At 38.2% G+C, this 24,624-nt stretch overlaps 1 protein-coding gene, 1 long non-coding RNA gene and 1 pseudogene across 9 annotated transcripts in view; 2 read left to right on the forward strand and 1 right to left on the reverse strand.

Annotated features, from left to right (window-relative positions):
- PLD5 (phospholipase D family member 5) overlaps positions 1-17,788 on the forward strand; it is a 159,362-nt gene extending 141,574 nt beyond the window's left edge. For all 8 annotated transcript variants that reach the window (XM_072993164.2, XM_078383111.1, XM_078383112.1 and 5 more), the window contains one exon: positions 1-17,788. In XM_072993164.2, coding sequence (XP_072849265.2) covers positions 1-227 — 227 coding nt within the window. In that variant the 3' untranslated portion in view covers positions 228-17,788.
- LOC140705137 (uncharacterized) overlaps positions 9,604-24,624 on the reverse strand; it is a 20,582-nt gene continuing 5,561 nt past the window's right edge. Inside the window, exons 1-2 of the long non-coding RNA XR_012084651.2 lie at positions 16,932-24,624; positions 9,604-15,250 (exon numbers count right to left, since the gene is read on the reverse strand). The exon at positions 16,932-24,624 is cut by the window's right edge and continues 5,561 nt beyond it. This is a non-coding gene — a long non-coding RNA (uncharacterized LOC140705137). The remainder of the gene's footprint in view (positions 15,251-16,931) is intronic.
- LOC140703403 (U1 spliceosomal RNA) lies at positions 12,178-12,332 on the forward strand (annotated as a pseudogene).

A 24,624-nucleotide genomic window follows, 5' to 3' on the forward strand; every position in this document is an offset into this window, starting at 1 on the left:
GTAATTTTGACTGGGTTGGGACCTATTTCCATCAGAATGCTGGAGCTGGCCTTGTCATCAATCAAGCAGATGCGGGGAACAAAACCGGCATAATCAAGCAACTTAAAGCTGTGTTTGAACGGGATTGGCATTCACATTATGCTAAAAGTTCACCAACGAAAAACTGTTCAGGCTACAAACAGAACAAAGCAGCAGCCAATAAGACTGCCATAACCAATGTACAGTGAAGCCTGCTTTACTGGTTAGTTCAACTCATTGATAGTTAGAATGGGATTGATACTGACCCTTCTTTCATATTTGTGGACAATAGACTTTTTTTAAAAAAGCAAAAAAATTTATAGGAAAAAGCACACTTATATACAATGTTCTTTAAACTATATTCTCTATACTGTATTATTTACAAATGTTAGATTTGTTACTGCTGACACTGAATGTCATTCCTGCTTTCTTATTGGTTTTGAAGTATCATATTTGAATTTAAAAAGCATGACCATGCAGTTATAGGAGCATTCCTACCTTCCTTTTTTATTTAGCATAAATCAAGTAGAAACAAAGCAAGTAAATTTTTAGATTGTTTGATAGTAAAATACAGAGTTTACCAAAAGGAAAAAATAGGGCACAGGGAAGCCCTTTGTCCATATAAACATGGATATAATCATTTATGCATATAACCCTAATATTTGCCTGCATTTATCACAGTCTACCTTGTCCAGATGTGTTTTTATAATTTATTTTCTTGTTCTGCTCTAACCATATTGCAAAGGACATTAGCCGAATGAACTTCAACCTTTCTGCCAGTGATGCACTAATCTAAGTTTGTTTTCTCGTGAATCTTTTATCATGTATGTCTTTCTTTGTTCATTGTAGGAAAATACTTCTAAATTGTTTTCTTTCTTTTTTAATGGGAAAGCAATGGTTGTATGTAATTTTATTCTCTTTCAGAGTAGTTATTTGGAGGAATAATAAGGTTAAATCCTTTCTGTAGGACTGATAATTTTTACAGTATTTGTTTTCCTAGATTTTTTTTAATTAATAGGATCATAGTCCAGGCAAAGAGCCCATGCCAATAAGGCTGAATAGAGCTTTGTTCCTTGCTACCCACTGTCCAGACAGGTAACATTATTATTATTATTATTATTATTATTATTATTATTATTATTATTATTATTATTATTATTATTATTATTATTATTATTATTATTATTATTATTATTATTATTATTATTATTATTATTAGGTTTAAGGGGATCCAACATAGCATAAGAATATTATGGGGAGTAAGATATTTGTTCACACTTTCGATATCTCATTCCTTCACTCCATATAAATTATTTTTACTTAAAAGATAAGTACCTTAGAAAATATAAGCTTTATCTATCCAGTGCTCTGAATATGGTAGGGGGGTGCCTAGCTCCACCCCTCCATCATCACCCCAATTTTCCAGGGCTCTTGCTTACTAAAACTGTGAGCAAAGTGATAGCAGAAGGAGCAGGGCTAGGTGCTGCCATCTTTCCGGATTCAGGACATTGACTAGTGTGATGCCTGAAAAGGCTATAGAGAGAAAGTGATACAGAAGCATGTAGAGATATCTCATTCCCAAAAAGCTCCTCTGGTTGCCTCAGCATAGGCACATGCACATTCATAGGTACAGTAAGAAGGCAAACTACTGTACTATTAAGCCCTCTAATATTTCTCTTCATGTATTCCCCAAGTGGACAAAGTGTAGTCCACAGACCATACAGAGCCTCCAATACTGTTCTGATAACCCATAGACCCAAGGCACCTGTCCACTTATGCTTCCTCATGCAAACATGTTTTTCATTGTAAAAAAAAAAATTTATTACTGCTTTTGGAGACCTCTAGGAGCAGCAGTGTTTTCATCATCTGCCCCCTCCTCCAAACGTCTTGCTTTGTTCACTGTAGGAAAATACAGTGCAAAAAGCCTCAAAGTCATGCAAAAACACAAAATACAAGATGGGATGTCCAGACACTCTCTTTTCTTTTCTTTTCTTTTTTTTTCTTCTCTTATCTTCAAAGCCTTATGAAGTTACTCACCCCTTTAATAAATGCAGCCTTTTGGGTGTGTGAACTCATTGCAAGCTAACATTTTGGCACACAAATGAAATATCAATGCTTTCAAAAGAGAGTTAAGGTAACTTTGTCTAGAATCACTGGAAGGACACAGAATTACATTAGCCAACATAGACAGTGAGTTCATCCATACAATAATTACTCAATTATGGGTTGTTAAATTATTTATTTTTTCCCCTTACAATTCAGTTTATTTGGAAACAAATGCTACTGATTTCAGCTAAACTTTATTCCAAATATGTACTCATTAGCCTCCAGTCAGTAGGCATCGAATTGTCTTAATTTACTTATTTCTCTTTCTTGCTCACCTTTGTTTACTGTACTTCTACAAAATATTTATTTTTCCCTCAAATTGAGCTCAGAAACAGGTTTTTGAATGCCACTATTTTAACATACATAATTTCTGTATCTAGTTATAAGAATCTGATTCAATTTTAAAAGCATAGTGATTTCTGAAACATCAGATTGTCAGGTCTAGTAGACTGTCAGGTTTATTCAAGTTAAAAAAGTATTTAATATGTTAACAATTCATTTCTAATATTCAAATAATTCACATTTTTCAATAAATGAATGAATATTCCAATAAATAAGTATATATTCAATAAATACTATACCCCTGGCTACCCAGAAACCCATGAGTTCAACACTGAATGCGTTAAAATGATCTACTTAGTCCCAAGCACAACTTCTCTAATTCAGCCTCTAGATCAAGGGGCCATAAGGACCTTTTAGGCTTATTATACATAGAACTGTATGGAAAAGATTGTCAGTGATATGGAAGAGAGCCCTGATAGAGAAATCTGATCTCTTTCTCTCTGTGTGTGCTTTGTAGTTATGTTTTGGGGGACATAAGAGTTATACATGGATTCTGAACCCCTAAATCCCAATGTTATTGAAGGGAGAAGTGTACAAGACTGTGGATGATCTTGTTCCTGGTCTCCTGTGACACATTCTTACACTTGATGATGTTTTCTAATTCTTTCATTGCTACCCTTCTGAGCCTCAGTCTTCTTCTGATTTCTTGGCTGCATTCTCCATTTGGATTGTGATTTGATTTAGCATCCAGTTATTTGTCTTTCTAAAAGACAAATGGTATCCATACAGTTCTTCATCAGTACCATATTTGATTCAGATAAAAAAAATTCTGTCAACATAACTTCCACTATCCAGTTATCACTATTTAAATTTCTTCATTGTCAAAATTCAAGTTATATAGTTCTTCTGTAATCATGATTTTTGTCTTTTTAAACTTCAACTTCAGTCCTTCTTTTGCACGTCTTTCACCTTAATCATAAGTTGTTTTGAGTTGATTTGAGCCATTTCTGCTTTCTGTCAGTAATATGACGTTATCTAAATATCTTGAATTATTAGTGTTTCTTCCAACAATTTCCTCCCTCATCTGAATCTAATCTAACTTTTCATATGATAATTTCTGCAAATGGATTGAAAAGACAGGGAGATAAAATACACTCTTTGCCTATGAAAAACCATTCTGTTTCTCCATTTAGAAATAGCTATTCGCATTTTTCTAGTCTTCTGGAAATAATTTGGTTTGTTCCAGTAATAAACTTCTTGTTATGTCTGTTTGTTTTTACCAGATTAGTAGCCACATTGTCTACATTGTCTGTGGGTTTGAATACTCTTCTTAGAAACTATATTCTATGGATATAACATTTCAGAGCATTAAACAGCTTGAATATTGGAACTAGTGTAGCCTTAGCTATTGAAAAATCATTGCATACTTTTTATATATTTTGCAGACAGAGAAAAAAATAATGAAATGATACTGAAATGCTTTTTACTTCCAAACTTAGTTCAGGGGCAAATGATGTTCTTTCTTTAATATAAATATGTTTATTTAGGCACCAATTTCGAACACTTTTACTGGAGACATTTCATTGAATCCAGGGAGACTTACTTCTGTGTAAACAAACATAAGAGTGCACCAATAGACTACATTTGCTATATCTGTTACATGTTGGATAATATCAAGTGTGGCAACAGTCTGCCATGCAGCACAGTCACTAGGTTTTTGGGGAAATGTGCATGTTATATGCTTAGTGAAGAAAATAATGTTGTGAAGACAAGGATTTGAGGTATCTTACAGGTGCTTTGTTTGTCATTTTCCACAGTCAAACTCCTTCAACAGAGTTTGCTAAATGGCCTTTATCAATAAATAGTAATGTTGCAGTAAAACTAACAGGCACAATCATTGCCTAGTGGAGGTAGTGCTGGTTGTAACTGAAGTAATAATTATAGTCTGCAATCCGTTGTGCCCCTTCAGTTTCATGCAAAGCACTTTAATCTGTTTATTTATAGGATTGCATTTTCATGCAAATCTCAGATTCACAGGGGCCTCCTGTATATATAGACATTCTCACTCATATCATGGGACAGGAGGGGAGTGTTGCTGTGCACACAATCAATTTCAGCATGAGGAAGGCTCCATATGTATTGGAATGCCAGAGTTTACATTAGATAGAAGTTGTTGTTGTTTAGTCATATCTGACTCTTCGTGACCCCATGGAACAGAGCACACCAGGCCCTCCTGTCTTCCACTGCCTCCTGGAGTTGGGTCAAATTCATATTGGTAGCGTTGATGACACTGTCCAACCATCTCATCTTCTGTCATCCCCTTCTCTTCTTGCCTTCACACTTTCCTAACATCAGGGTCTTTTCCAGGGAGTTTTCTCTTCTCATGAGATGGCCAAAGTATTGGAGCCTCAGCTTCAGGATCTGTCCTTCCAGTGAGCACTCAGAGTTAATTTCCTTCAAAATAGATAGTTTTGTTCTGCTTCCAGTCCAGGGAACTCTCAAAAACCTCCTCCAGCACCACAATTCAAAACCATCAATTCTTCGGCAGTCAACCTTCTTTATGGTCCAGCTCTCACTTCCATACATTGCTATTGGAAAAACCATAGCTTTGGCTATGCGTACTTTTGTTGGCAAGGTGAGGTCTCTGCTGTTTAAGATGCTGTCTGGGTTTGTCATCGCTTTCCCCCCAAGAAGGAGGTGTCTTTTAATTTCATGGCTGCTGTCCCCATCTGCAGTGATCATGGAGTCCAAAAAAGTAAAATTTGTCACTACCTCCATATCTTTCCCTTCCATTTGCCAGGAGGTGATGGGACCAGTGGCCATGATCTTAGTTTTTCATGTTGAGCTTCACACCATTTTTTGCACTCTCCTCTTTCACCCTCATTATGAGGTTCTTTAATTCCTCCTCACTTTCTGCCATCAGAGTGGTATCATCTGCATATCGGAGGTTTTTGATATTTCTTCCGGCACTCTTAATTCCGGCTTGGGATTCCTCCAGTCCAGCCTTTCGCATGATGTATTCTGCATATAAGTTGATTAAGCAGGGGGACAATATACAACCTTGTATTCCTTTCCCAATTTTGAACCAATCAGTTGTTCCATATCCAGTTCTAACTGTTGCTTCCTGTCCCACGTATAGGTTTCTCAGGAGATATATAAGGTGGTCAGGCACTCCAGTTTCTTTAAGAACTTGCCATAGTTTGCTGTGGTCCACACTGTCAAAGGCTTTTGCATAGTCAATGAAGCAGAAGTAGATGTTTTTCTAGAACTCTCTGTCTTTCTCCATAGTCTAGCGCATGTTAGCAATTTGATCTCTACTTCCTCTGCTCCTTTGAAATCCAGCTTGTACTTCTGGGAGTTCTCGGTCCACATAATGCTGAAGCCTACCTTGGAGGATTTTGAGCATAACTTTGCTAGCATATGAAATGAGTGCAATTGTATGGTAATTGGAGCATTCTTTGGCACTGCCCTTCTTTGGGATTGGGATGTAGACTGATCTTTTCCAATCCTCTGGTCACTACTTAGTTTTCCAAACCTGCTGGCATATTGAATGTAGCACCTTAACAGCGTCATCTTTTAAGATTTTAAATAGTTCAACTGGAATGCCATCACCTCCACTGGCCTTGTTGTTAGCCATTCTTTCTAAGGCCCACTTGACTTCACTCTCCAGGATGTCTGGCTCAAGGTCAGCAACCACATTATCTGGGTTGTCTGGGATATCCAAGTCTTTCTGGTATAATTCCTCTGTGAATTCTTGCCACCTCTTCTTGATGTCTTTTGCTTCTGTTAGGTCCCTCCCAATTTTGTCCTTTAAGATGTCCATCTTTGCACAAAATGTTCCTTTAATATCTCCAATTTTCCTGAACGTATCTCTGGTTTTTTCTTTTCTATTATTTTCCTCTACTTCTTTGCACTGTTCATTTAAGAAGGCCCTCTTGTCTCTCCTTGCTATTCTTTGGAAGTCTGCATTCAATTTTCTGTAACTTTCCCTATCTCCCTTGCATTTTGTTTCCCTTCTCTTCTCTGCTTTGCCCTTGTTGGACAGCCGCTTTGCTTTCTTGCATTTCCTTTTCTTTGGGATGGTTTTTGTTGCTGCCTCCTGTACAATGTTACGGGCCTCTATCCAAGTTCTTCAGGCACTCAGTCCACCAAACCTAGTTCCTTAAATCTGTTCTTCACTTCCACTGGGTATTCATAAGGGATTTGATTTAGATTACACTTGACTAGCCCAGTGGGTTTTCCTACTCTCTCTTCAGTTTAAGCTTGAATTTTGCTATGAGTAGCTGATGATCAGAGCCACAATCAGCTCCAGGTCTTGTTTTTGCTGACGGTATAGAGCTCCTCCATCTTTGGCTGCAGAGAATATAATCAGTCTGATTATGGTATTGCCCATCTGGTGATTTCCATGTGTAGAGTCACCTCTTGTGTTGTTGGAAAAGAGTGTGATGACCAGCTTGTTCTCTTGACAAAAACTCTATTAGCCTTTGCCCTGCTTCTTTTTGAACTCTAAGGCCAAACTTATCTGTTGTTCCTTTTATCTCTTGACTCTCTCCTTTAGCATTCCAATCCCCTATAACGAGAAGAACATCTTTCTTTGGTGCCAGTTCTAGAAGGTGTTGTAAGTCTTCATAAAATTGGTCAATTTCAGTCTCCTCAGGATTGGTGGTTGTTGCATAAACTTGGATTATTGTGGTCTTGAAAGGTCTGCCTTTGATTCGTATTGAAATCATTCTATCATTTTTGAGATTATATCCCTTTACAACTTTTCCCACTCTTTTGTTGACTATGAGGGCTACTCCATTCCTTCTGCAGGATTCTTGCTCACAATAGTAGATATGATAATCGTCTGAATTGAATTCATCCATTCCTGTCCATTTTAGTTCACTGATGCCCAGGATGTCAATGTTTATTCTTGCCATCTCCTGTTTGAGCACATCCAGCTTACCAGGGTTCATAGATCTTATATTCCATGTTCCTATGCAGTATTTTTCTTTGCAGCATTGGACTTTCCTTTCACTTCCAGGCACATCCACAGCTGAGCGTCCTTTCAGCTTTGGCACAACCACTTCATTAGCTCTGGAGCTACTTGTACTTGTCCTCCGCTCTTCCTCAGTAGTATGTTGGACGCCTTCCGACCTGAGGGGCTCATCTTCCAGTGTTATATCTTAGCCTTTTGTTTCTGTTCATGGGGTATTCTTCGCAAAGATTCTGGAGTGGCTTGTCAATTCCTACTCCAGGTGGATTGCGTTTAGTCGGAACTCTCCACTATGACCTGTCCGTCTTGGGTGTCCCTGTACGGCATAGCCCATAGCTTCTCTGAGTTACTCAAGCCCTTTTGCCACAACAAGGCTACAATCCATGAAGAGGTAGATACTTATACTTAAATTGGTAGCGGCATCAACGAAAGAAAGATTTTGTTGAGCAATAGAGCAAATACCAAGTTAAAAAAGAAATTAAAAAGGTGAAAAGTTCAAATATGTTGTTCAAGAAAGCAGAATTTATTCTGAATGGACTCCATCCAGACTTTCCCTGGCTGATGACTTCCTTTGGTGCCTATAATTTGTGTCCATTAGTAATGCTCGCTGAGGTGATGGAAGTTAAGAGTCCAAGATTTATGAAGGATACAAACTTGAAGAAGGCTTTCTCAGATTAAAAGCTATGATCAGGATTTGGTTTGCATCTAATTTTATTATATACAGTGTCTGTGTGATACTCCTTTAGAATAATGGGAGATATTGCATGCATTGCTGTGCAGGCAAAAATCACAATGCATTTTCATCCAAGCCTTCAAACTGCTGCAGGTAATTCTGTCATACTGCAAAACTGATATCCTGAAGAAATCTGCTGTATTCTCATTAAATAGAGACAGTGATTATTGCTTGCTGTAAATGCTTGCTAGTGCCTTTTTCTATTCAAGGTTCTATTTAAATAAATAATCTCTTTGGAAACTCTTATAAGCATTACAGTAAAAACTGTATGAAAATTACCAAAAGTCTTTTGAGAAACTCTAATCTTCAGTACAGGATGCTGAAGTCATTAAAAGATCAATATTTTCAAAGGGGGGAAAATCCAACATCAAAACAGGTCTAAACACACTGAGATGTGAAATCTAGACTTTAGATCTACATTGCAGTTCTCCAGATTGCCAACTATTATTTCACTTTGATTCCTAATCCTAGCTACAACCAGTTAAAACCTCAAGACAGCTCATTGGTGAAGTTGTAAATAGATGCAGAAATAATGGTATCACAGCAATTTGTGTTATCTTCTTGCTGAATGAAACATATTTTAATTTACATTCTGACAGGGATTACAGATGCAAAAACAACAGTTGCACTTCTAAATCTACACTAAAGGTAGAGTATCAGAAGCATTCTGTAAGCATTGTGCATATAGAGTACACTGCAGTACAATATATGCCTGTGACTGTTGGTGGGACCATATATCAGCATCTAGCAATGTAGTACATGCATGTATGTACTCTTACAGCACTTCTCTGTGGGATGTGCTCTGCCCCCCTCCACCAAATAAATCAGATTTGCCAGTACACTTCTTTGGCTACATAGCCCTCCACAAAAGAATATTCATTTATTTTTGCAACTTCATTTTTCCTTTGCTAGCTCTTTTAAGCTTTCTGTTGAAATAAAATTTCAATTAAAGTAAACTTAAACATGCCCTTATATGAAGCTTTCCAGGATTAACCTTCAAACTGGTAGAAATTACACAGAGAATCTTTTTAATTAACCCTTGCTTAATGTTTACACTACTAGTCTCCCCAATGTTATTGCATTATCGTTTCCATTTTTATCATTGTCTGTAATCCGATTATATTTAAGAAAATACTGGTTTAATTTCAGTTGACAAATTTACCATACCACTTCACTTGCATTCCTGTTCTTCTGTATTACAAAGTTTTGTATTATAATTGTATTTGATAAACAGAACAATTGAACAGTTTCTGATATGTTTTCTTCTGCTGTTTTTAGTTTTTGTGACAGAATATTTAAAGAATATGCATTATCTTCTTTACAAATGCCTTAGATATTTGTCTAACTGCAAAGCAAAAAAAGCATTTTCTGTCCAAAACAGAGTATAGACAGCTGTTATTAAGTCATGACCAAAGCATGTGCAACTGATCGTCTTAATATAAACCCAACTTAATATTTTTTATTATATTTCTTAGTCTAGCACATATAATTTCTTTCTTTTTAGCCATAGGTTTGGTGCGTATTAATGGTTTAGCTGTTGTACCACTAATCTTTATGTGCCACTCCATTTATATTCTGTCTGTATTAGCTGTTAAATTCAGTGGGCACTCATGCATTGAACACATTTATTAAAGACTACATTTAGGAGGTAGAGAACTGGTACTTATCCTAAAGAAAGGACATATTGATAAACATTTGTATTAGGAGTGGGCAAAGTGCAGCCCTACAAATGTTATTGGATTACAACCTTCTTGGCATCTTGCTGGGTTACATAGAGCCAATGGAAGCTGCAGTTCAATAACAACTGGAAGGTGCTACTTTCCCCATGTGATTTGCATTGCAGACTAAATTTGCAGTAATGTAAGGAACTCTGGAAGGAATAGGATGGTTTGGTGCTCACGTAGTTATTCCCCACTCTCCCCACCCAACCACTGCATGGACAACTAGATGCATGGGGTGTACATGTAACAAGGCACAGAAGTAAACCTCAAATACATGCCTCCTCCCAACAGCAATTATAATCTCTATTATGGATTGGAGCTTATTTGTACAGTATACTAGATACTTAACCTCTCCCACAGTAAAGGATACTGTATTCATCAAAGAAGCTTAAACGTTCCATGTGTGTCACCTACACTCCAGTTGAATCCAGCTGACTTCTAGATGTAAATTGCTAACCAGAGGCCGAGTATCATTGGGATTTGTCTGTTTATGTTATTGTGCTAGGTTTTAATAAGTTCTTCTGTTGAACAATAGGACAGATGATTATATTTGTTTAAATTAAGACATAAGGTAATACTCATTTCCCATTTCTGCTTGTCCTTCCATCTTTCTTTTCTGCATTGCCATTAGATACTGTACCTGATATTCAAACTTCATCAAGTGTTTCATTAAGCAATTTTATCGTAAGTCTTCCCTGGCTGTAAGAATTACATATTTTCTCATGTGCCTTTGGATGAGCTGTAAATATTGGATGATACTGTAGCAGGATCCATTCCAGCTCTTCAGTTCTATGATTAATAACATTGTACCGTATTTTTTGCTCCATAAGGCGTACCTGACCTTAAGACGCACCTAATTTTTAGAGGAGGAACACAGGGAAAATATATTCTGAACCAAATAGTGTAATAAAATATTTAATAAACTATAACAGAATAACATTTGAACCATGTAAAGTGAACAGCAGTCAACAGTGGCATTAGTATAGACCATTATCAGCCAGTGATAAGACCTATACCACTCTACCTATATTTTACATTTCCTTTCATCCACCTCCTCCCCATGCTTATAGAAATGTCTCAATGACATATGAGATTGTTGTGCAACTCTGCCCAATTACAGCTCAAGCCTATATTAAGTTAGAAATGGTTTGTCTGATTGGCATTGCATTGAGAGGTCCCTTTTAGTTGTGTGGAGGATAAATAGTGGAATTAAACTATTTAACAGCTGGTTTTCCTTATTTACTTTAGGTTATGCAAAAGAACAGCAACACAAAGCTTAACCTGATCCCATTCACCAGCAGTAGCACATGCTCAGCATAAGATCAAATCTCCATTTTCTGACATAATTGAACGTTTATAGCATGCAAGGCACAACAGGTTAGACCACACAAAGCCATGGACAATGTTCTTGATGAGCCAAAAAAAACTGAATACAAACTATAGTAGCTGAAATCAGGAAGCAAATACTGTAATCCAGTTAGAAGTCACGAGGCACAGTTAGTTTCCTTGCTGCAGCACCCTTTGGAAATACATTCTCTATTAGATGCCCAGAACTAGTTGAAAAGTTTGCAAGTTGAATCCAAGTTTCCCATAGAAATGCACTGAAAATTAATTAATGCACTTTTATGGGGGGGGGGGAAGCTCAGAGACTTAAAAAAAACTTAAAAGAAAGTCACTTACCAGGTACTGTAGACTGAGGCTTACTCTTCACAGTGCCTTGGTAGACCCCAGAACAGCCAAAAAAGAGCCCTAAACAGCTAAAAGCCAGCAGGCAGCCGGCAGATGGCAGCCATTTTGTGCTCTTCTCTGCTCCTTTCCCCTCCCCTCTCCCCACCTAACAGCTGATCGGTGCTGGTCTGAACATTTCCTAGGCAGCTTTTAAAGCAAGTATGCACGTTTCTACACAAGCAGGTTTCAACTCAAACGGAGCACCTTTTCACCCAAGCACTGAACACAAGCAAACAGCTTTTAAACTAAATTTTACATTTTAAAACGACAATACCAGGCAGTCCCAGGTCTCTCTCCCAGCTCTCTAAATGCCTGGACTAGCAAGGAAGCAGACAAGCAGCCTCTTCACTAACTGAAAGTTTGAATTTCCCCGCTTTCCCTGCCTTCCCCGCATATTAGGTATGCTAATATCTGTGCACTGGAGGATTGTGGGAGGAACATCCAGCCCCTGATGGGGGTCCTGTGGGGCACCCCAAAACACTGAGTAGCTCTCTTGGCCTCTTTTGGGACTCGGGCTGTGCAGCCGTGTTGTGATCAGGAGGTGCAGCCAGGGGGTCACCATGCCTTTGGGGGACAGGGCACAGAAAGGGGTAGGAGGTTCAGAGGCCATTCCAACTCATACCTGGCAGGGGAGATACCATGATTATCAAAGTGGTTTTCCCAGGGTGAGGCTCATCTATTGCACTTTGCATGTGCTGCCCCCTGTGATTTCTGCAAATATGGAAAAATCAACTGCCTAAGTGGGGGACTGTGTTTGTGGTTTCCCCTGGTTTTTCTAGAATTAGTCTTTCCCCTTTTGTCCTTGGCTGTTTTCGCTGCCTGCTGCCATAGGCCTGTTGGCCTTGCTGGTTTTCCAGGTGGGCTCCAGGAAGCAGATCCTAGAAAGCCAGCAGTGCAGAATGGTGAGGTCCAAACAGCAAGCAGTCTCTGGTGCTAGTTCAGAGGCCTCCCAGCATGGCAGTGGGGGCTTCTGGGTGGTGGTGGTTGAACCCCCTTTTTACTGTATTCGTTCCATAAGACGCACATACTTTCTCCCCCACTATTGGGGGAGAAGTGCGTCTTATGGAGCAAAAAATATGCTAAATCTGATCAAGAGTTCCATACATAGTTTCTTTCATTATAAGTCATGAACCCCAATCCAAGAGACATACACAGCCATGAAGCTACATGCGCACTTCTGATTAGGGAAACATGAGCTGGAAAGCCAGTAAGATGGAACTATCCCAACTAGCTATATATTCATGGACTCTAACTGATTCATTATTGTGACATTCAAGTTTTTCCAAAGATACTGCTTTACAGGTATAGGAACAGTCCTTTAATAAAACCTATTAGATCAGTTTACAATAAAAGTAAATTAAAATACATTTTAGTTAAAACAACAACAAAAATTAACAAAACAATAGAACACATGCAGCATAGAATAGCAATCAGGCTCATATAGGATTAAAAGGCATAGGAATTTTTTTTAAGTTACTTTGTCTTATTGACACCAAACCAGCTTCTCTCAAAAGAACATTCTGCAATTGAGAAGCCACCACTGGGGAGGTGAGGGGGGTTGGAACAACCCTCTCTGTTAACTCCCTGTCTCACTCCAGACAGTGTTGGCATCCTTAGAAAGGCCTATACTGAATATCATAAAATATCCATATGCAAGGAGGTGTTTCTTCAGAAATTTTCACTTAAGCCCCAAACGTCAAACCAGTATGTTGAATGGGACTGGAAATGGATAGTGCCAGAGAGACCATTTGTGTTATCAGACCATTACTGACCATAGGCACTTTTATTGATGCATTCCCTGTAGCACTAAAGACAAGCACTGCTATTTGATTTTTAGAACAAACAAAACAAAGCAAAAATGTAAAAATAAAGTTTGCTAATACAAGAAGATATTGATATTGGTTTGTTTGGTTATAAGTTTTTTTTTTTGTTTTTTACAGTTTGAACAACCTTTTATTCAGAACAGTAGCAGATACTCTGTAATGTTTCTGGGCTTTGTCTCTCAAGTTGCTGTTTCAGATGCTGGAACCATGCATCACTTCCTTCAGTATGGATTTCAAATGCATGTTTATTGTTGTATTCAGTTGTTTTGCTACTTAACATGATTCTTTTTTGCTTTCCATACAAAGGAGGATCTAGGAGGATCTGGTATTTTGAATTATTATATCAATTCTAATTTTGAGCCTTACAAAATATAAGCAGGCTTAAAACAGATCCCCAACTGATCTATATAAGGTATCTTCCAGTTGCTCAGTCACAGATGCCTTATATATATTTATGTATTGTTGCATCTTAATGAGCTTATTTGTTTCTATTGCAAGTGATATTGGCTTTTCTTCTTTCTGCTTTCATTGCATTGCTTTTGACGAAATTGGCCCATAAGCTATGGCTCAGACTTGTTGTAGGTGTGGGTGTTTCTTTAAAGACAAGAGGCATTATCTGTAGAATAATGTGCAGTATAATGTGCAGTAAATCTGTAGTCCAGTACAAATGGGTTTTAGAATAGTATTTGCTTTTCGAGCTGCTATTTAGTATTTTGATTGCTATAAAAAATCTCCTGGAACTTCATTTTATGAAGAATGTGGTATTTTCATATTATTCCATTACTGCCAAAGAATAATTAAGTCTTTTCAGGGCATAATGCAGTGAACACATTTGTTGTCCCCTACGTTTTATTCAATTTATTAAAAAGTTCCCATTTGTTTTCATAGTCAGAATGAGAGATGGGCACGAATCAAACTGCAAACCAGAAAAAACAACAAACCAGGTTGTATTGCAGTTCAGTTTGTCGCCTGCTTTGGTGATCCTATTTTGCCAACGGAAAATGAAACACTGAACTTTTTTCGCCTTCACACTTCATTTTGCTTCAGCAAAATGGGATACCTCCCCACACCCTTTCCCACTACCTTTCTTGCCTGAACTATCCTCTCCCATTCCCACCACCTCCCTGTGTGTGTCGGTACCATGCACAGAGGCAGCAACCGTCAAAGAGCCTCTATCTATTTATTTATTTATTTATTGGACTTATATAATGCCCCATAGCGCTACAAGCACTCTCCGGGCGGTTTATAATTTTTAATTATACAGGCTACACATCTATCTATCTATCTATCTATCTATCTATCTATCTATCTATCTATCTATCTATCTATCTATCTATCTATCTATCTATCTATCTATCTATCTATCTATCTATCTATCTATCTATCTATCTATCTACTTCTAGATCGCCCATTTAACCAAGGGTCACTCTGAGCATTGTATAAGAATAGAAAAGACAAAAACAGCATAAAAACATAATGAAGCTAAAATCAGTCAAACAGCTGCAGATGGTACGAGTAACTTGAGCACAAAGCGGAGCATTTAGTGATGGCATAATTTTAAAAACCTGCCTAAAAAAGAAAGTTTTTTTAAAAAAATGTACAAGTCTCTAGGGAGGAGGCCAGGTGAATCTTGGGTTGCAGTTCATTCCACAGCAGAGGAGCAACCCCGGAAAAAGTTTGGTTCCTTGTTTTCTCTTTCCAGACCTCCCACAGGGTAAGCATCCTCAGCTGCCCAGCCTGAGAATCATGGGTATCGGGGTTTTAGGCACTGTGAGCAGGACATCAGTCAGGGTATTGTTGTTTTCTAAAAGATCACGTAGTTTTCTTTTGGCATCGTTGGAAACAACTGTAACACTGAATTCACCTGGGGTCACAGAAATTAACGAGGAAGAAAGGACAGGAAAAGCGTGTTTGACTTTGCAATTTATGCTGCATTCTTAATTGCAGTTATCTAATTCAATGGTAAAACTTCTAGGCTGGGTTAGTTTAAACATGAGAGGATTGCACAAAAAGTGAGCACCCCTGTTTCTTCAGTATTGACATTCTTTATTTCTGCTCTTGCAGGCATACATTCAAACATACTGGCTGATATTTTTTTTAAATGGCAATGGATAGGATCTATGATCAGTCTTCCATTGCACAGGCTAGATTATATTTTTATCTCTGAATTAAGTCTAAGAAGAGCACATTGGCCACAATCCAATGGTGCATTCTACTGGACCCCACTGCTTCTGCCAGAATTGGTGACACTTTGCACAGCCTAAAATCCTTTTGTGGAAGTCTTGCAGTAGTAGCACCATGGAGGAATATAGAATAAGGGAGAAGGGAAGAATATCCTAATTCCAGTGGTGTGTGATAACAAAGTATACCATTGGATCTTGACTAGTGAATATGCTTAAATATTTAATGTATTTGAGACATGCCTTACAGAATTTTCAAGAAGTTTCTTGTGTTTAGGCCTCTTATATAGGTACATTTTCTAGTGCAAATATGAGAATTTAAATTTGCCATGCAAGAGAACTATTGCAAAGTATTTTGAATAATCTAATTCATATCTGAGCAATCAATGTGTTGAGATTTCCAAAAACTAAATACAAGACAATTGCTGCATGCTTATGACTTTTACTATGATATAACTTTTATGAATGCCTATGCATTGTAAATGCTTTAATACCAGAATACTGAATGTTTCATATTCCTTTTTGTAATTATGCTGTATTTATTGCATGTTTCTATCACTGTTCTGCTGTCCACGTAAAGAACAACTGAAGAACATGTGAGACATACTAATTACATTAGTAAACGTCTATCTGTTACAAGATATGGTTGCACCAAGGCATTTTGTTTTTTAATAGCAAGAAATGTGCTTCCTATGGACAGTGGGCTTGGATCACAGCAATACATGTATCAGTGTGTTCATAATATCAGTGATTTTGTATAAATGGGACTAGAGGCCTTATCAGATCCTGGAGACACTTACATAATTCAATAGGGCTGTAAAGGAATTAGTGTTTGTGGAATCATAAGGGTAATCTGCAAGAATGTGGGATCTGTTGAATAATTTCAAATACCGTGCAAACTTGCACGTTAGATATGCTGGTGCAAGACCAGTTTTATAATATAAGAGGTAAATGGTCTAAGCAATATCCTTTGTTGTTAACACAGTTATCGCTACATACAGGAAGTGGTAACTGTTTGTCATGGCAAACAGCTATATATCATAATCAACATCAGGAACACATGTAGTAGGACCAGATCTACCAATAATTTGCTAAACGTATTTTCTCTCATACTGTAAAGTATACAAACCCAAACCAAAATATTTTTATTAAAGCACTCCTGATGATACGAGACATTTTGACAATTTGAGATCCAAACATCTGTTTATGGTAATGTTCAGTGGAATTTTAGCTTCTTTTTTTTCTTTTTAACACAAATGTTTATTTCTAGATAAAAGGGAATTTTAAAGGCAATTTAATGTGCCGAATAGGGAAAGCAGTTTAAAGAGTATATTTAAAGCCTTCTAGGACTTTTCAGAGCCTTACCTTGGTTTTTGTTCTTCCTGAACATGAATATTTATCCAGATGTGCAGACTGAATTTAGTAGACCTGTAAGCGCAGTCAGGTTTCTCTGCCATGATCTTCATTATCACCAGGGAGGAAAGTGCAGGTGAGGGAAGACCTTCAAATCCAGCAGCTGGAGACACATGCAGTGTTCTTCAGCTGCACAGTGCCAGTCACAAAGAAAAAACGTAGAAATAGGCAGTGAGCTTTCTCTATATTCTGTTTCCCTCTCCTGCATATCTAAGAGGTTATCATAATTGTTAAGCAAAGGGCATGGTGTCTCCTTCTGCACTTCTTGTGCCTTGGATTGGGGCCAGTGGATACAGTCATGAGTTCGCTGAAGGCAGTGGTTGGTTGTGAACTGAGCCCATTGTTTACAGTGTTACTAAATGTAACCAAAGATCAATATACTTGACCAGATGTTTGAACAAAAATGGGAATACCAAAGGGATGGGTTGATACAGAAATATCTTTTTATTGTATTAGAAACTTTCCTGTCTTGAAAATTCACTGTCTGGGTGAGGGGCCAGAAAACCAATGTGAAGTTTTAAAAGATAATTGATAATATATTTGTACTGTTGAAAACAAACCAATGATATACTCCTAAATCAGAATACTGTATAATGTATTTATTTAAAGTTATGTAAATATTTATTTTCTTTCAGTATTATTAATTACCTTTCCCATGGCTTTGATATCCAAGGATTCCTGATGTTATCCAGAATGTATTTCACATATCATTTTGTTAGTTCCTCTGATTTATTTTCAAATGCAAGTTTTCATGTCAAGTTGAGTAACTTTCTTTTTACTTCACAGTAATAAAGAAACATGTTTGAGTATATTTTGCCTTTTCATTTCAGAGTAAAAACAGTCTTATTGCTAAGTCCATTATGTGCTGTATTAGGGTAGCACTGTGATGGCCCACTACTTAAAGACATAGTTCAGTCTCCTTCACAATATAATGTGTGTCTATTGGTGGAAATCCCACAGATTGGCATTGCATTTGTCATTATGCTGATCTATAAAGTGAGCTATCCATTCCAGTAACCTGTGCACACAAACCCAGATGAGACATTTCCTTCAGCATAATGGAGGTGTAGTGTGAGCCCCTCTTTCATGCAAGTACATTTTAATGTGAACTGGTTTCCGTGATTTCCTATCAAGAGATTAGGATCATATGAAATGGAGCTCCATGAGAAGTATCTATTCAGCTGAAATGATATGAACTTGACATGGGCCAAAGGAAACTTATGGACTGTGGTTGAAAAATAAGCCAGAAGAGAAGCTATTATAAAATGCTTGATGAATCAGCCCTTATCACTAAGGTTTGTTTTAATCTATGACAAACAGAATAAACCATGCTTCCCTATGTATGGGCATATGTTTGCCCCTAGAAGAATTCAGCTGAATGTGAACTGAAAGCACTGGACTAATTCAAGGCTCAGCGTGAATTAGTGACTGAGTACTGTGTGAGATATGAGTCAAGTTTTAATATGGATATACTCACATTGATCATCATTCTTTATGGCAAGCCTTGACATTGCAGGAATACATTCACTGAAGTGGGTGTTTTTTTGCAAAATAATAATGCTCACAGTTTAAAATCACCTCTCTCCTATTGTTCATAACTGTTGGGGTTATTTGCCATTATGTGCAACTAGATTAGCTCTCGGGATGTCTACTATATTACTATGTTGTCTGCAGTGAAGTTGCTGCACTGACAAAAGTACCCACATTTTATTGGTTTATTGGTTCACTAGATTTCTAGTCCACCTTTCTCTCCAACATAGGACTTAAGATAGCTCACAATAAAAAAAAAATACAATTGAAATACAAAACATCTTGAAATATTACAACAAAATTAGAGTAAAACCACAACTTAAAACACACCATTAAAGAAAACATATTAGTCATCTTAGAAAGCCTCCTCTTCTTCATCAACTGCTGAACAAACAGGTGTTTGCCTGCTAATGACAGAACAATAGGGAGGCGGGCAGCTTAGCATCCTTTGATAAGGCTTTCCAGTGACAGAGAGGGGCCACAAGCCCTTTCTGACATCCTCACCAGCTGCACTTTTGAAGGTGGCAGGAATGAAAGAAAGGGCTTCCCAAAAATATAGCAGGCGCATACAAGAGAATAAACCAGAATTCCTATTCTGAACAGCCTCCAACCAAGTCATATAGACCTTTATACATCATAGTTAGCTCTTTGAATTATGCCCACAATCAAAACAGCAGCAATTACATACATACATACATACATACATACATACATACATACATACATACATACATACATACATACATACATACATACACACACACACACACACACACACACACACACACACACACACACACACACACACACACACACACACACAGAGAGAGAGAGAGAGAGAGAGAGATTTTGGACCCACTGATGATTCTGAATATTTTTCAAAGGAAACCCCATGTAACTAAAGCATGCATTAGCCTGGTCAGCTCAGACATCTCTAGGAATGGGGTAACTGATGCCCTAGCTTCAACTATGTAAACTCAGTCCTGCCCAGTGCTGAAACCAAGCTGTGTGATGAATCCAGGAGTTCATGGAACTGTGAACCTAAATCTTCAGGGGCAAACTACCGGTAGTTTGGACTGATTTGCTATTCCACCATCTTCAGTGATAAATTAAGGGGAATTTATATTTCCCTAGGCTAAAGAGAATCTTCTGATTAACACAGTGTCCCTCTTACATATCTCCACAGAGATATACACTTCAGCAGTCAAACTTACAAATTAAGCATGGGTTTACCTTCCATTGACCAGTCACAAAGCAAAGCAAATTACATGCAAAGTACACAGTTTAGCTGAAGAAAGTAACATCCTCTGACAGACATCTGTCACCACTTGTAGGAAGTCCCTAAGCATTTCCACTAGCTTGATCATTTTATTAGTTGCATTAAGCTTCAATTTTTTGACTCAGCCCATAACTGACATCAAACTCTGGTTTAGAATGAGAAAAGCTTCTTTGTATTTAGATGGCAGAGACAGACAGAGCTGGATGTCATCATGTTCTTAATAGTACTAAACCGCAAACCTGGGCAACCTCTCTCAGAGTTTTTGTTAAATAGCATGGGGAATAAGGTAAGAGCTCTCCAGGATGTTCACAGCATGAAGAATAGGGTAGAACCCCAAGATATCCCACAGTCCAATAGTCATGTTAAACAAGAATTTTTCAGTATCCTGAGTTTGCATTTCTAAAATGGATTAAAGGAATCATAAAGAAGTGCCCCCAAACCTCTTCCTAGAGAAGCAGCCCGGAAGGATCAAAAGCTGCTGAGAAGCCCATCAGAACCAACAGCAACAAACTCCTCTATCTAGCTCCAAGCCTACATTAACCACTAAGGCAACTAAAATAATTTCTATCCCATAATTAAGTCTGAAGTGGTAGAGAGGGTGGCGGCCAACCAGCTGCAGGCCCTTTTGGACAAAACATGCCCTGGATCCATTTCAGTTGGGCTTCAGGCAGCACCACGGTACGGAAGCAGCATTGGTTGCCCTGTTTGATGACCTGCTGAGGGAGGCCAACAGGGGCAAAATGTCTCTGTTGGTCCTTCTTGATATCTCAGCCACCTTTGATACCATCAACTACAGTATCTTCCTTGGGAGGCTCTCCAAGTTGAGAATTGGTGATCTGGCGTTCGCCTGGCTCTGATCCTTCTTGCAGGACTGTCCTCAGAGAGTACAGCTTGGGAAGAGTGTTTCAGCCCCATGGAATCTCAATTGTGGGGGCCCGCAGGGCTTGATTATCTCCCCAATGCTGTTTAATATCTACATGAGGCCACTGGGTCAGGTCATCAAGGGATGTGGGGCTTCATGTCAACAGTATGCTGATGACACCAAGATCTACATCTCCTTATCCCCAACAACAGCGGATGCCGTTTCATCCCTTCAGCGCTGTTTGGAGGCTGTATTGCAATGGATGCAGGTGAATGGTCTGAGGCTGAACTCGGACAAGATGGAGGTCCTGAGGGTGGGTGGCCCCATTGATGGTTTGGGAAACTCCTTCTCTTTGGGGGCCTTACTCTCACCACAGAGTGAGGTTTGCAGCTTGGGGTCCATCTGGATCCAGCACTTACTATGGAAACACAGGTAGCGTCAGTGGTCCGTACCGCCTAGTTCTATCTTTGGTGGACTGCTGAGCTGCTTTCCTATCTTGATGTTGGGGTGCTCACCCCTCGAGTCTATGGGCTTGTAGTCTCAAGATTAGACTACAGCAATGCACTCTACTTGGGGCTACCTTTGAGATTGGTGCAGCAGCTTCAAATGGTGCAGAGTGTGGTGGCCAGACTTCTCACTGGGATGAGAAAACTACAACATATCCCCACCACTCTGGCTGCCCTGAATTGACTGCCTGTTCATTTCCACATTGATTTCAAAGTGCTAATAATGACATATAAAGCTCAAAACGGTTTAGGACCTCAATATCTAGCGGAATGCCTTCTCCCACCTTGATTTATCCTAATCACTTGCTTTAGCCAAGATGGGTGGCTGAGGGGCCTAATGCCGAGGGAGGCCTGGAGAGAAAGAACAAGAAATTGGGCCTTTTTGGCAGTGGCCCCTCACCTTTCGACCAATCTCCCCCTAGAAATTTGTCTGGCTTCCTCACTGGGTGTTTTTAAGAGAAAACTCAAGACCTGGCTCATTAGGCAGGCCTTCTGTCAATATCTAATTTATCTATTGCCATCTCTTGTTGTATTACTGTTGTGCTATTTTATATTGTTATTATTAATGTTGTTAGACGCCCAGAGTACACTTCAGTCTAGATGTGCGGGGTATAAATGAAATAAAAAACTTTTAAAAAATGAAGTCAAGCCGGTGCTAGCTAATCTGTTTCATCTAGGGATTATGAGCATCTTACTCAAGAGTGGGATACTGAAAAGTGGTGGAAGCTATCCAATACAGTGGGATTTATAGAGAACATTTTCAGCAATGGTTCCATGACCACATTTTTGGGACATGTTGAAATATTTCCTTGTGCACAATCATTATTTGTCTTATCCACTCAGCCAACTCCTTTGTCCCATCTACAAGTTGGGGCAGGGTCCATCCACATAAATAGTGGCTTTCACCTCTACATGGATGTTGTCCATGTCCTCAGGTTGTATGAATTGAAGAGATAAATTGTCCCTAAATAGTATGACCTACAGTATGTTAAGGACACCATCAAGTCAGAATGGATATGAGCAATTCTATCTGTGGAGCACTCTGTTTACACCAGGCTAGTCAGTGTTCTACCTTCTCTTAAAATCATGATGCTTTTAAATTTTCAATGTATTCTAGAGATATATTATCTGCTTATATATGCTATAAGCTCTCACATTTTTAAGAATGTAACTAAAACATTCTTTCTGATATTTGATTGTATTTAGGTTTTGTGTTATGGATTTTAAAAAACCTACAACTTAAATTTTAACAACTGTGGCTTTTCATAATTTGCAAGAATGGATTTTAGTATTTATGCTGATATGATTGTCTTCAATATATTTTTGACTTTCTGTTTTTGAAATATGGAATCTAGAAGCTATGTAGAAATAAAACTTGGAAAATTTAAAGTTGTGGAGTTGTCTGGAGTTATTGCAACAAAGGAAATACTTAAGATGCCCGGATGAATTATGAAATGCTTGTCAATGATTGATTTCATTCTGGAATTAATCCTTTACTAAGATAACACCTATGATGAACTAGGAAAACTTTTGTCAGCTAGAAATGCATAAGCTTCTGTGATTCACCCTATAGATCTGCTTTTAGGTTGGCTTGTAAGAGCACCTCCAAGTTTCAAAATGTAAAGAGAGAGAGAGAGAGAGTACATATTTGTGTTTTGGACTACATACCCCAGAATTCACCAAGCATCATAGTTGATTAGGGAATTCTGGGAGCTGTAGCCCAAAACTGGAGCTAAACAAATGAAGAACAAACTCAAAAGATATAGAAAACCAGCTTCCTTTAGAAGTACAGCTATATGGAGAAGAAGTATAAAGAATGCACAGACATCTAGTTCCCCTCTCCTACCCTAGTCATAAGATCAGATCTTGGCTATAATCATTCTATAATAGCAGCCCCTCCCAATGGGTAACCACAAAGTGTTAAATAGATGGAACATTCTCAGTTTCATGAATTGCCACCAAGTAAAGGTTCATATCATATGGCAGATGTGTATAATATTGATGGGGTACTGTTGTTTTTTTACAAAAAAAGAAAACAAACACATTATTTGGCAATGTTCCCCGTAAGTAGCCTCTGGTGCCCTCCAGATATTTTGGAATATAACTTTCAACAGTCACAATTAGTACAGATGGTGCTTTGGGCATTCAGATAAAGGAGCCAAGTCAGTGCAACTGACTGATATGAGAGCTTTGTGTACTACTGAGTTCAGAAATGGCAACAGATGGAATGGAAAAATTATACCAACCCCAACCAACCCTCCAGACATTTTGTGGTCAAAACACTCAGGTGCTTCCAATCACTGCTGCTCATTTTTCAGAAGTCAAGTGATCATTAACTGTGCCTGTCTGTCCTGTTACCTTTACTGGGCCAGAGACTGTGAGTAATTACATTTTGGCTATTTACTACAGTATATTGTTTGTGTTTATTACAAAAAAAAGGATTAATTTCAAATTTAGCCTTATTAATTCATTACAGCATTCTGTTTCTTCAGGATGCAGCATAACTTTGCTAGCACAAAGTTATGGATTACTAGAAGTTACCATATTGCAGGGGATTATTAATGGAGCTGAAACAAAATGCTCTAGTTTAGAATGTTATGCCACAAAGAGTTCTATTTTTTAACTAGTCCAAAATCAATTGCATGCTAATACTGGAAAAAGTAAGCACAAATAGAGGGTACGTGTTACATTACATACTTCTTACAGAATAACCTTCACTGAGCCCAGTTGGCTCAGAATTCAATGTTTATCTTGGTAAAATGAAGACTGGCTTCAACCAGAGTACTCTGTCTCAAGTAAGGTTAATCACAGTTGACAAGAGCACGGCCTATATCTATCTATCTATCTATCTATCTATCTATCTATCTATCTATCTATCTATCTATCTATCTATCTATCTATCTATCTATCTATCTATCTATCTACCTACCTACCTACCTACCTACCTACCTACCTACCTACCTACCTACCTACCTACCTACCTACCTACCTACCTACCTACCTACCTACCTACCTACCGAACCTACCTAACCTACCTACCTGATTTATATCCCGCCCATCTGGTCTGGTCGACCACTCTGAGCGGCTATCTATCCAATCTGACAAATAAATGTAAATAAAAGAGTGGATTTAATCACTGTTACATTGCAGAGCTCACAGGAGGAAGGCATTTGCCATGGCCTCATAAACTTCTGTGCATCTTTATTGCATCAGAAACCAAATGACTTGTACGGCTTTTTCACTGTTCCTCTTACTGAAATTCTCATACAAAAATCTAATACGATTAATTTTCTCTTTAGAATTAAAACTCAAGGCTTATTTTGCTCTTTTGGAATTATTCAAAGAACACATAAAGCATCTCAGTGAAGCAGAAACAGCACTGATTCTCACCAGTACTTTTAATGGTATAATGCCAGTATAATTACCTCTATGTTGACAACTACAAAGAATGGTGGGTTTTGGAGAATA

Source organism: Pogona vitticeps, chromosome 1 (genome assembly GCF_051106095.1).
Source record: "Pogona vitticeps strain Pit_001003342236 chromosome 1, PviZW2.1, whole genome shotgun sequence".
NCBI classification, from domain to species: Eukaryota; Metazoa; Chordata; class Lepidosauria; order Squamata; family Agamidae; genus Pogona; species Pogona vitticeps.